Source organism: Pongo abelii, chromosome 2, assembly GCF_028885655.2.
Source record: "Pongo abelii isolate AG06213 chromosome 2, NHGRI_mPonAbe1-v2.0_pri, whole genome shotgun sequence".
Taxonomy (NCBI): Eukaryota; Metazoa; Chordata; class Mammalia; order Primates; family Hominidae; genus Pongo; species Pongo abelii.
In genome coordinates, this window is record NC_085928.1 from 105761983 (window position 1) to 105774792 (window position 12810).

The following is a 12810-nucleotide window of genomic DNA, read 5'->3' on the forward strand; positions in this document are numbered from 1 at the left end:
CGTGGAACGATACAGCCCGGGGCGCGGCTTCGACGGGCGGGCGCGCGCGCGCCTGCGTAGTGTGTCACGGGGCGGGGCGAGCGCGGCGCGGCTCGGCGCTCCCGGCCTGGCGTTGTGGCTTCGCAGCCCTTGCCACCTTCCCTGCACCTGCCCTGCCCGGCCCCATGTACCGCGCGCTGTACGCGTTCCGCTCGGCGGAGCCCAACGCATTGGCGTTCACCGCGGGCGAGACCTTCCTGGTGCTAGAGCGAAGCAGCGCGCACTGGTGGCTGGCAGCGCGGGCGCGCAGTGGTGAGACGGGCTACGTGCCGCCAGCCTACCTGCGCCGCCTGCAGGTGAGTGCGCCCCTTCCCGCCCGGCCTCCGCGCCCCTGGGGCAGGACCCCTTCACAGCCCCGGGGAACCGACCCAGGGAGCCCACCCTCTCCGGGACCCGAGGCCAGGACCTCTATCAGACAGGGAGTTTGAGAACCTGACCCTGAGACCCCCGTACCCACGGGGACTGAGACCCCAAGAGTCAGCATCACCCACAAAAGACCAGGCCCTTGACAGACCAACTCCCGATCGACCAAAAGCCTAACTCTGGGACTGATACTCCTCAGGACCCCAGACCCTTCAGTATCGAGTCCGCCATCTGAATGGCGACCCTGAGCCCCACCGAATCCTGGCCAATTATTCAAATCCCTGAGACCCCAGATCCTTAATATGCCCCTTTTCTGGATTCCTAGGACCCCACAACTAACCTCCCTCCCTCACTCCCTCCCTCCCTTCCTTCTTCCCCCAACCCCGCACCTTGCCTCCCGTTGGAGCCACCACTGAGACCTGGACCACCTTGGACACCACCTGTTTCCCCAGCCATCCTCGAGGTCCTCAACCCCCCAACTTGGACCCTAGAGCCATAGACACCTCCATCCCCTATGCGACACCCAAGCTTTGGTACTTCAGTGTCTTTTACTAGCCTGTGTTCAGCCACCCTCTAAGCTCTTAAGTCTCTCCCAACCTTATTTGAACCAAGGACCCATGCCCCTGCTGACACTGTCTGACACTGCTCCCTCCACTCCCCAACCCTGGCTTCTCAAACTTTCTTCCTTTGAAAGTGAGGGGCTCCATCCCTTCTTGTTCCCAGCCTGGAGTGGGGACTGCTCCCATTGTGACGAAGTGAGTTCTTATAGCTTCCCCTGGTCTGACCGTGGCCCCATTTCCTTCCAGTGGAAGCTGCAGTCCCAGTTCCTGTTTCCCTAAGAGTAGCCCTGCTGCGGGGGTTGGGGTGCGGTATCTCCAGCTGGTCTATTCTGACCACAGGGGGAAGAAGGGCCCAGAGCTGCCGGGCCTGTGCCAGACACCCCCGCCCCGTCCTAGTCCTTATCCTTTAGGAGACATCCTGTCCCAGCCCAGTTCAGGACAGAAATAACGGGATAAATTTGGAAGTGTCATCTGTTCTTACCAGGGAGGATGGGCCCTGGGGGCCTAGGGGCTTCCTCATAGACCCTTGGCGTGATCCCATCTAGGAATGCCAGGGGTGGGAGTGGGGGCCGTGGACACCATGGCTGCTGTGTGTCAGACCCGGTAAGTGTGTCAGACCCAACCTTTTTGGGAATGGGGTCTCACTGAAGGCCTCTGAGGAAAAGTCCTGTCTCTTCCCCTACTGGGCATAGGTCAAGGGCCTGTGAGTCCCCTGCCCCCAGCCAGGACCAGTGGGGCAAGGTGTTTGGGGAGGGCAGAGAGGCTACCATCTTCTCTGTCACTGTCTGTTTCTTTCTGCGTGTCTTTCTGTCTGGATTGCTGCGACTCTGTGCCTCTCTGCCTGTGTCCTTCCGACTCCACATGTGTGTGTTTTTGTTTCTTCCTCCGGCTCCCCCCACACTCTGGCTCTGGCTCTGTTTCTTTCTGCGTTGTTTCCCTCTGTCTGCCTCTCCGTTCCTCTCTGAGCTCCTCTCTTTCCCCATTCCTTTCTTTTTCCCTCTCTCTCTCTCTCTCTCTCTGTCTCTGTATGTGTGTGTGTCTTTGTGTCTTTCTGTCCCCCTGTCTTCTCTCCCTGCACTCTGGCACACCTCATACCACCTGGAGGGCTTTGCTGACCTCTGTGCCCACCTGTCTGTCCCTGTCAGGGAAGCTTCTCGAACCCATGGTGGAATGAGTTCATCTCAGCTCTGGGGCTCCTATGTAGCCTGATGGACTACGTGTGCCAGGGCCAGGGGAGGGCTAGGGGTAGCTGGTTTGATAGCTGCTACCCTACACTCCCCATGTCAGATAGGCAGAGTAGACTGGACCCCTGGAATGTTGGGGATGGCAGTACAGAGCATGGAACAGGGGCTAGGCCCCTCTCTTATGTTTATCCTTTGCCACAAACACAGAACTGCTTCCCAGGGCGGGTCTGGAAGCTTAATGAGACACCTTGTGGGGATGAGGGCCAGCAGCAGGGTTGGGGAGGGTAAGTCCCTTTGACCCATTCTCAGCTCCCAGGGCTTACAGAGGGCCCTTACAAGGACAGGGCTGTTCTGGGGTATGCCCTTGGTTTTGTGAAAGATCAGCAAGATGCAGAGTGATGTATTAAGGATTCCAGATACTGGAGACTTCCTGTTTGGCATCTCAACCTGGGCTCTGAGCCAAGACCAGGGATAGACGAGGTATACGCTCCTGGCTGCAAGCTGGGAGCCCCTGGGCTATGTTTTTGCTTTAGACCTCTGATTTTCAGAAACATCTTAGCCAAGAGCCTTGCTGTGGGGTAAAATCCTGATCAGGACCTAATATGTAATGTGGCAGCATGGGGGTCACCCTGGGCCTCAGCTCCCTGAGTGATACAGTTTGAGAACCCCATTCCATATTCTGGTTCAACTTTCTGTGCTATGTCTAGCATTCCAGGCTTTAGCTATATTGGTTCTTTGCCCTGGGTTCTATCTCGGGCTGGGTCTGGGCTGAGCACCTCCGTTTGGCCTTCAGGTCTAACTGCTGTCCCCTGCCCCCCCAGGGCCTGGAGCAGGATGTCCTCCAGGCCATTGACCGGGCCATCGAGGCTGTACACAACACAGCCATGCGGGATGGTGGCAAGTACAGCCTGGAACAGCGTGGAGTCCTCCAGTGAGTGTTGAGGGGAGTGGAGTGGGACCTCCTGGTGAGCATGGTGGGGTGGGGTTCTTCAGTGAGTGTCATGGGGCAGGTGGGCCTGGGAAATTCGAGGGTTGGCAGGGGTGGTGGGGGAGTGGCACCTCCCAGTGAGCATGGTGGGGTCGGGTCCTTCAGTGAGCACCAGGGGTGTGCAGAGCACAGGACTGAGGATAGTATGGGGTACTGCAGGCTGAGGTGGAGCATGGAGGAGATGGGGATGTCTGAGGGGCCTGGGCTATGGGGTCCCAGCATCCCACAGGGGCATATGAGGACTTGGAGCTGTGAGATGCAACCCCCCAATAGTCTTCCTGTCCCTCCATCAGGAAGCTGATCCACCACCGGAAAGAGACCCTGTCACGCAGAGGCCCTTCAGCCTCCAGTGTTGCAGTTATGACCCCATCAACCAGTGACCACCACTTGGATGCTGCTGCGGCCAGGCAGCCCAATGGGGTGTGTCGAGCTGGGTTCGAGCGGCAGCACAGCCTACCCAGTTCTGAGCATCTTGGGGCAGATGGAGGACTCTACCAGGTGTGTGGTGAGGACACTGTGGAGAAGGGAGGTGGGTGGGACTTGAGGATTCATCCAGAGGCTCAAGGGGTCCACTCAGGAGTGATGCGGCCCAGAGCCATAGTCCTGCCCACAGCCAGGGCTCAGGGCCCGAGCCTGGCTGCCGCTCTAGATGTCAGTCTGTCCTCCAAGATCCTACTTCCATCTTCCAGATCCCACTTCCATCTTCCCAGATCCCACCACAGCCTCGCCGAGCAGCACCCGCCACACCGCCCCCACCAGTGAAGCGCCGAGACCACGAGGCCCTGATGGCCTCTGGGAGTGGTAAGAAGGCAGGGTTAGGGGGATTCAGGTGGAGGCACCCTATGCTTGGAATGGTTGTTCTGCCTGTGTCAGGGAAATGGAGGCTCTAAGTTTGGGAAGAGGACAGGACTCCCATTTTGGGGCAATTAGGGGCTCTGGGCTTTGTGAGGAGACAGTGCCTAGCAGAGAAACTAGGCCCTGTGTTAGGGGACAGGGGATCTGGGCTGTGAAGGGTATGGTTTTCCAGGGGGCTGCCCTGGCACAGCTTCTACTCACTGCTCGCAGGTGGCCACAACACCACGCTCTCCGGGGGTAACTCTGTGTCCAGCGGCTCCTCAGTCAGCAGCACCTCCCTGGACACGCTCTATACTGGCTCCAGCCCATCTGAACCAGGCTCCAGCTGCTCACCCACACCCCCACCTGTGCCCCGCCGAGGCACCCACACCACCGTGTCCCAAGTCCAGCCCCCTCCCTCCAAGGCATCAGCACCTGAACCCCCTGCAGAAGAAGAAGTGGCAACTGGTACAACCTCAGCCTCGGATGACCTGGAAGCCCTGGGTACACTGAGCCTGGGGACCACAGAGGAGAAGGCAGCAGCTGAGGCGGCTGTGCCCAGGACCATTGGGGCCGAGCTGATGGAGCTGGTGCGGAGAAACACTGGCCTGAGCCACGAATTATGCCGGGTGGCCATCGGCGTCATAGTGGGTCACATCCAGGCCTCGGTGCCAGCCAGCTCACCAGTCATGGAGCAGGTCCTCCTCTCACTCGTAGAGGGCAAGGTGAGGGTGGGCGGCACAGCAGGGCCACCCTGCTACCCACCCTGTTCCCACCGTCACACACTTGTCCAGCCTGTACATTACAGGTATTTCTCAAGCTCTGGCTCTGAGCTCTTATTGTGCTGGGCACTGGGGACGTTGAGCTGATTTCTGAAGCAGAAAGGAAGGACAAGCATTCCAGGCAGATGCGCAGCCTGGACAAGGGCCACAAGGCAGGACTGAGCCTGGCTCGTGGGAGGAAGTGGAACAAGGCCTGCAGGACTGGAACACAGGGGGTGAGGGAGTGGGTGCTGTAGGAGGAGGTGAGACCTGGGGCAGGTGACAGATAAGACCAGATGCAGGTGGCCAAGAGTTCTATCTGGCTGCAGGGAAGGAATGGACACGGCATGGGTGAGGATAGTGCCTTGCTGACCTTGGCAGTAAGAGACATGGGTTCTGGGAGAGCTGTGATGGAGTCCTAGGTGCTGACTTGGATGAGAGGGAGTGAGGTGTGTGGGCATCATGGGATGGGTGGGAGCCTTGGCACTCATGAGCAGGATGGGGGCAGTGAGCCCAGCATACATGATGGGGGTCAGACAGACCACAGGTCCCTCTTTAGTGCTCCATGGTTCCTTTTACACTTCTGGTTTGGGTGTTGGGGAGTGGGCCAATGGGCTTGGCTGTGCTGGGCACAACAGCTAGTGCCTGGTCAGCAGGGTTCAAGGAAAATGTGGCAAGTTGGTAGATGACAGGCCTGTGCCATTTTGTGTGGAATGGGAGAGTGAGGTCTCAGAGTCACATTCTGGCAGTGACAGAGTTCATGGCCCTCCTAGTTGGGGCTGTTTATCCAGGTCTGGGATGAGAGGCAAGCTGTTGAAAACCCCATACAGATGAGTCCCCTGTTGACTCCTGTCCTGGGAGGTCAAGACCGGAGTTGAGCCCCCTGTCCAGTGTCGGCCAGGAGGGACTTGAGTTCACGGAGTAAAAGTCCACAGATGGACTCTCCAGGTCTTGGAGGCTCCCTGGAGATGATGAGGGCAAGGAGTGTGCTGAGTCATGCCTTGCCCTCTCCCACTAGGACCTCAGCACGGCCCTGCCCTCAGGGCAGGTCTGCCACGACCAGCAGAGGCTGGAGGTGATCTTTGCAGACCTGGCTCGACGGAAGGATGACGCGCAGCAGCGCAGCTGGGCACTATATGAGGATGAGGGTGTCATCCGCTGCTACCTGGAGGAGCTGCTACATATTCTGGTAAGGGTGGGGTCCCACACACATACCCCACATGGGGAACAGTGGCCCCCGCCCTGTAGCATCCCTCACAGTGCTAGGAGTCTCCCCTACACATACGTGCTCAGCCCTCTCTTGTGTGGCTGCACAGCTCTGTTCATGGTGGCTGATGCTCTCACTTCCTCATTTCTGTAGACTGATGCAGACCCTGAAGTTTGCAAGAAAATGTGCAAGAGAAACGAGTTCGAGTCTGTCCTGGCCTTGGTGGCCTATTACCAAATGGTATGTGCAGGATGGAGGGGAGGGGTAATGGAGAGACCTAGATAGTGGGGGAGTTCCAAGCACTGAGAACACAGGGTTCCCTGCCAGGAACACCGAGCATCACTGCGGCTGCTGCTCCTCAAGTGCTTCGGCGCCATGTGCAGCCTGGACGCAGCCATCATCTCCACGCTTGTGTCATCCGTGCTGCCTGTAGAGCTGGCGAGGGACATGCAGACAGACACGCAGGGTGAGGCTGGAGGGCTGGGTAGGAGGGAACTTCCTGCTATCTGGAGTGTGTTCCTGCCATCTGCTGGGGTTTCCTGCCATCTTTGGGGACTCTGACTGCCTGCCTTGTCCCCCCAGACCACCAGAAACTCTGTTACTCTGCCCTCATCCTGGCCATGGTCTTCTCCATGGGAGAGGCAGTGCCCTATGCACACTATGGTAAGAATGCAGTCGCCGACCAGCTGATCACAGGTCCTAAGCCAGGGCCCATTGCCCGAGGGCCTGGGACCTGCTGACTACACAGCCTAGCAGGGAGAGGCTGTCCCCAAGGCTCACAGAAAGCCAGGAAGGGTGGGTGGTGCAGGGGTCGGGGGGAATGGGGCTGCAGACTTCTGTGCGCCCCTTTCCCAGAGCACCTGGGCACGCCTTTCGCCCAGTTCCTACTGAGCATCGTCGAGGATGGGCTGCCGTTGGACACCACAGAGCAGCTGCCGGACCTCTGCGTGAACCTGCTTCTGGCTCTCAACCTGCACCTGCCAGGTGGGGTGGGGCCTGGCCGGGCGGTGGCTGAGCACATGGTGGCTCTCAGGCTCAGCACCCCGTCTATACCCATGTCCTTCCTTAGCTGCTGACCAGAATGTCATCATGGCTGCCCTGAGCAAACACGCCAATGTCAAGATCTTCTCCGAGAAGCTGTTGTTGCTCCTGAACAGAGGGGGTGAGGGCCCGGGAATCTGTGCGGGTACCACTTCGATGCCCTGTGACTCCATGACCCCTGCAATGACTCCCGTAACCCCCTGGGGTGACTCTGGGACCCCCACAGGGTCCACCCTGACCGCTGTGACCCCTGTCTCCTAGATGACCCTGTGCGCATCTTCAAACATGAGCCACAGCCACCACACTCTGTCCTCAAGTTCCTGCAGGACGTGTTTGGCAGTCCGGCCACAGCTGCCATCTTCTACCACACAGACATGATGGCTCTCATTGACATCACTGTGCGGCACATCGCAGACCTGTCACCGGGAGACAAGGTGCCTGGAGGTGGCCGCAGCAGGGGGGGTCACTGTGTGGAAACTGAAACAAGATGGTGGGGGGCATGACATTGAGTGGAGATGAGGGGGCAAGGCCACTGCTGGAACCAGGTAAGTGTAGGAGGCCATGATAGGTGCACCAAGACCCAAAGGAGCCAGCCATGAGGTGATCTGGAGGTGGTGCGGCTGGAGGAGCCTGGAGAGGAGGGAGTGGAGGGAGATGAGGCATGGAGGATGGAGTTTACACAAAGCTTCGGAGGCTGCAGCAAGAGGTTGTGATCTCAGGACCGGGGAATGTGATGTGATTAACATCCCACATGGAATCAACTGCATGCCAGCAGAGTGGAAGCCAGCCGGGGAGGAAGCAGCCGCAGTGGTCCAGGTGGCATGGATGGGGTGGGGATGGGATAGGTCATGGCAGTGGCAGTGGCGAGAAGAGGCCAGCTGTGGAGTGTTTAGTAAGTGGATCTGGCAGGGCTTGCCGCTTGATTTATCTTGAGCAGCTAGATGGATGAAGTGCTGATTTTTGAAGTTGGGGAGGCTGGGAGAACTTCTTGGGGGAAAATAGAGAGTTGTGTTTTGAATGTGTCAAGAATGAGGAGATACTTGCTAGACACCCAGGTACCGAGGGCATCAGGGAGGCAGTGGGGAATGAGTTGAGACTAGAGAGAGATTTCAGAGTTGTCTATGCAGAGATACGATGGGAAGCCTGTGACAATGTGATTGCCTCAGAAATGAGATAGATAGGCAGGTCAGCGGGAAGTTCGGGCTGCAGCTCTGGGCACAGCTGAAACAACTAGGGAGAGACCCAGGAAGAGAACCAAGAAAGCAGGAGCCCAAAGCCACATGTTTAGAGGAAGATGATCAGCCATCTCTATACTGTTAGGAGCCTGAGCGAGACTGGGGTTGGCCATTGGATTCACCACACAGAGGTCAGTGGTGCCTGACAAGCAGTGTCAGTGGGGTGCAAGGAGGAGAGTCTGAATGAAAGTTTGAGAGAGCTTGAAGTTATTGGGGAGTAGAAATGAGGGGAGGATTGGAAGCAGTAAATGGAGACAACTTTTGTGAATTTTCTATTAAGGGGAAGAGAAAAATGGGAGGGAGGTTGCTGGAGAGAGATGACAAGGGGATAAAGAGAGTTTTTTTTGTTTTTTTTTGTTGTTGTTTGTTTATCTCCCTCTGTTGCCAAGGCTGGAGTGTAGTGGCACAATCCTGGCTCACTGTAACCTCCGCCTCCTGGGTTCAAGTGATTCTCCTGCCTCAGCCTCCCAAGTAGCTGGGATTACAGGCACCCACTACCACACCCAGCTAATTTTTATATTTTAGCAGAGACAGGGTTTCGCCATGTTGGCCAGGCTGGTCTTGAACTCCTGACCTCATGCAGTCCACCTGCCTCAGCCTCCCAAAGTGTTGGGATTACAGGTGTGAGCCACCGCGCCTGGCCAGGGAGAGTGTTTTGAAGATGGGGGATATTGGCCAGGCGCGGTGGCTCATGCCTATAATCCCAGCACTTTGGGAGGCCGAGGTGGGTGAATCACTTGAGGTCAGGAATTCGAGACCACCCTGGCCAAAATGGTCTCTACTAAAAATACAACATACGAAAAATACAAAAATTAGCTGGGCATGGTGGTGGGAGCCTGTAATCCCAGCTACTTGGGAGGCTGAGGCAGGAGAATTGCTTGAACCTGGGAGGTGGAGGTTGCTGTGAGCCAAGATCACACCACTGCACTCCAGCCTGGGTGACAGATGGGGGATGTTGGCCAGGTGCAGTGGCTCACGCCTGTAATCCCAGCACTTTGGGAGGCCGAAGTGGGAGGACCACTTGAGTCCATGAGTTCAAGATCAGCCTGGGCAACATAGTGAGACCTGTATAGCCTGAGGGACAACAGTAAAAAATAAAATTAGCTGGGCCTGGTGGTATGCACCTGTAATTCCAACTACTTTGGAGGCTGAAGTGGGAAGATTACTTGAGCCCAGGAGGTCAAGGCTGCATTGAGCCACGATTGTGTCATTGCACTCCAGCCTGGGCAACAAAGCCAGACCTTGTCTCTTTAAAAAACGAAAACAAAAATGGTAGGGATGATGGTGCATGTTCTGAGCCAGAGGGAATGATCCACCAAGCACAGAGAGATGGATGATGTGTTGGAGATGGTGAGCCACCACAGGAGTCAAGTGGATGGGGCAGGAGGGGAGAGTCCAGGTCCAGGCCCACATGGACAGGAGCTAGGGCTGCTCATTCTGGTAGGGACAGGTGAGATGTGGGTACTGAGGGGAAAGACGGGTTTCTGCAAGATTACTTCTGTATTCTCTATGAAGCACAAGGCCAGCTGACGAGGTAGGTAGGTTTCAAAGACAGAGAAGGTGGACGTTATTACTACTCTAAGGGAGAGTGACACAGCAGAGAAAAGCAGCGGGAGGCTCAGGCAGTGCTGCGTGTCCACTTGAGGTTTGTGGTGGTGAATGACATTCAGGCCTGCACATGGCTCTGCATTTGTCTATAGCTTAGACACTGGCATTTGATGTGCAGGCACCTCAGTATGACTCCCAGGGCTGGGACTTAGCAGGGTGTGCTGCCTAAAGGAGGTTTTGGTATTATTCCTCTAATTAAAGGTAAAAAGAGAAATGAGGGATATTGAGGGAAGCAGACATAGTGCTAGATCAGGTCAGTGGATTGGGGGTCTCTGTGAGAACAAGCTGTCAAGTCATAAGGGCTGGCCGGGCGCGGTGGTTCATGCCTGTAATCCCAGCACTTTGGGAGGCCGAGGTGGGTGGATCACTTGAAGTCTGGAGTTTGAGACCAGCCTGGCCAACATGGCAAAACCCCGTCTCTTCTAAAAAAAAAATACAAAAATTAGCCGGGCATTTTGGCACATGCCTGTAATCCCAGCTATTTGGGAGGCTGAGGCAGGAGAATCACTTGAACCCAGGAGTCAGAGGTTGCAGTGAGCCGAGATCGTGCCACTGCACTCCAGCCTGGGTGACAGCACGAGACCCTGTCTCAAAAAAAAAAAAAAAAAATGATATGATATATATATATCATAAGGGCTGTTGGAACTGGTTCAGCCAGAGGTGCTGGGAGTATAGGTGGGAGGAGAGGCTGTTGGAGATGAATTCAGGGCATATGTAGGAGGTAGGATGGCCAGGTCTTAGACATGGCTTGGATATGAGGTATGTGGGAGACAAGAAGCAAAGAGGACACCATATTTCAGGCCTGTGCTTTTGAATCGGCAACAGTGCTCTTTCTAAAGGTAAGAACATGAGAAAACCTTCAACTCTCGGAGGATGGGAAAGATCATGAGTTGGATGGTGGGTATGTGGATTTGAGGTCTGTCACATGTGCAGGAGATGACAAGTGGGCAGTTGAATATTCTTGTCTGGTGCTCACAGGGGAGTTCTAGGTAAGAGGTATGAGAGTGGTTCACTATTTGAAGCTGTGAATGTGCACGAGATCTTCCAGGGCAAGAGAGGATAGGGTGAGAAGCAGAGGGCCTCTGACTGATAGACAGAGGCACCTTGAGAGACCCAGCTTCAAAGGATGGGCAGGACTTCCCTGGGCAGGCCACATACTTGGGGCTGTCTGGGCTGGGATGATTCATTTATTCACTTACTCAAAAACTACTGAAGACCAATTCTGTGCCAGATATATTGTGGGTGCTGGGGATGCAGCCCTGATGTTCAGGTCCACAGCCCTGGGGTCTGTGGGACAGTGGGGTCCTGTCCCTGTCCAGTGGTGGTTGTAGTACCTCCCTGGGGTCCCTGAGCTGGCCTGCTCTTCCCACAGCTGCGTATGGAGTACCTCTCCCTGATGCATGCTGTAGTCCGCACCACACCCTACCTGCAGCACCGCCACCGGCTACCCGACCTGCAGGCCATACTGCGACGCATCCTGAATGAGGAGGAGACCTCACCCCAGTGCCAGATGGACCGCATGATTGTCCGAGAGATGTGCAAGGAATTCCCGGTGCTGGGGGAGGCTCCCAGCTAGCACCTTGCTGTCCTCCCTTCCCTGCAGCTCCAGTCAGTGTGCAGGGGACTCAAGGGCTTGGCCCTGAGAATGTTTTGCACTGACAGTGGGAGGGGATAAGGTGGCAGAAGGAACCTGAGCAGGACCCCCCACCTGAAGTAGAACTTACAAGAGGGGCCAAGTGTAGGATTGGGGACCATGGTCTGGGAGCTGTTCTGGGGCAGGGGGAATATGCAAGCTAAAGCCCCTCTATACCCTGGTAGGCTTCCTCTTCAGCATGCCCCCCTCTTCACCCCACACCCATGTGTACACTCAGAGTCCTGCTGCCGCTCCAGGCTGGACCAGACCCCCATCCCCACCTCTCCTGGTCTGTATCCTGGGACTCAGCAAGCCATGCCCCTGGGGTGAGGGGAGGCATCTCCCACCAGCTCTATTCTTTGCCTTAGCTTTGCAGTGAGTGCTGCTCATGTCCTCCCCTCTACCCCCACATGGGGGTCGCTGCCCTTCACTCCTACCCCCAGAGGCCTTGGCCAAGCTGCTGCTTTGAAAGTGGGATCTTGGAGACAGGCCATCCATCCTGGAGCCTCATGGAACAGGATGATGGCACTGAGAAAGCCAATGACCGAATCTCTTTTCTCTGTAAAAATGTAGACTGAAAAGCCATGTGTATTTTCCTATGTGCTGTAGCTCTCCTTTGGAAATAAATCACAGGCATCTGGAAACAGGCTTCCCTGTATGATCTTGGGAGACAGTGGGAGAGGATGGGCAGAAGTACTGGGGCCTCAGGACCCCATCACTGCAGCTTGCACTGACTTCTCTAGCCTGAGGAGGTGATGGACGCTGACAGGCCTGGCCTTCAAGGCCCTTTGAGCCCTGTTCTAGCCTCTCTTCCCTGAGCTCCCACTTTTCCTGGGCCCCAGCCATAGCCAGGTGCCCCCCAGCAGCCCATTTGCAGGTGTCTCCATCTCCAGGCTTCACTTACACACTTACATCTTTCTTTTTCTCCTTTTTTTTTTTTTTTTTTTTTTGAGACAGTCTCACTCTGTTACCCAGGCTCACTGTAGCCTTGACCTTCCAGGCTCAAGTGATCCTCCTGCCTCAGCCTCCTGAGTAGCTGAAACTGTAGTAGCCACCATGCCCAGCTAATTTAAATTTTTTTTTTTTGGTAGAGACAGGGTCCTACTATGTTGCTCAAGCGGGTCTCAAACACCTCAGTTCCGGTGATCCTCCTGCCTTGGCCTCCCAAAGTATTGGGATTATAGGCGTGACCCATCGCACCGGCCCGCTTACATCTTTCACTTACATCTTTTGCTTTGCTTTGAATACCGGTACTCTCTCCCCTGTTGAAACCCTATTGTCCTTCATAGTTGTTCTCAAATGAAGCAGGCCCCTACCTACCCCCAGCCCTGGCCTCTGTGAATGCTTGGGCCTGTCC

The 12810-nt window shown here is 56.1% G+C and overlaps 1 protein-coding gene across 5 annotated transcripts; it reads left to right on the forward strand.

Moving 5' to 3' along the window:
* Nucleotides 1-44: 44 nt before the first annotated feature.
* On the forward strand, nucleotides 45-12097 carry NCKIPSD (NCK interacting protein with SH3 domain). Of its 5 annotated transcripts, none has more exons than XM_024244648.1 (13): nucleotides 45-335; nucleotides 2968-3077; nucleotides 3428-3632; nucleotides 3845-3935; nucleotides 4200-4693; nucleotides 5748-5918; nucleotides 6090-6176; nucleotides 6264-6402; nucleotides 6519-6599; nucleotides 6792-6920; nucleotides 7006-7098; nucleotides 7239-7411; nucleotides 11193-12097. In XM_024244648.1, the coding sequence occupies exons 1-13, from the start codon at nucleotides 165-167 to the stop codon at nucleotides 11394-11396; spliced, it is 2148 nt and encodes a 715-aa protein (XP_024100416.1). In that variant the 5' UTR covers nucleotides 45-164; the 3' UTR covers nucleotides 11397-12097. The 5 variants fall into 5 exon arrangements, with proteins under 5 accessions (XP_024100416.1, XP_024100415.1, XP_024100417.1 ...); XM_024244647.2 differs by having other exon boundaries at nucleotides 56-335; nucleotides 3824-3935; XM_063722100.1 differs by having other exon boundaries at nucleotides 233-335; nucleotides 2940-3077; nucleotides 3824-3935.
* Nucleotides 12098-12810: the final 713 nt, after the last annotated feature.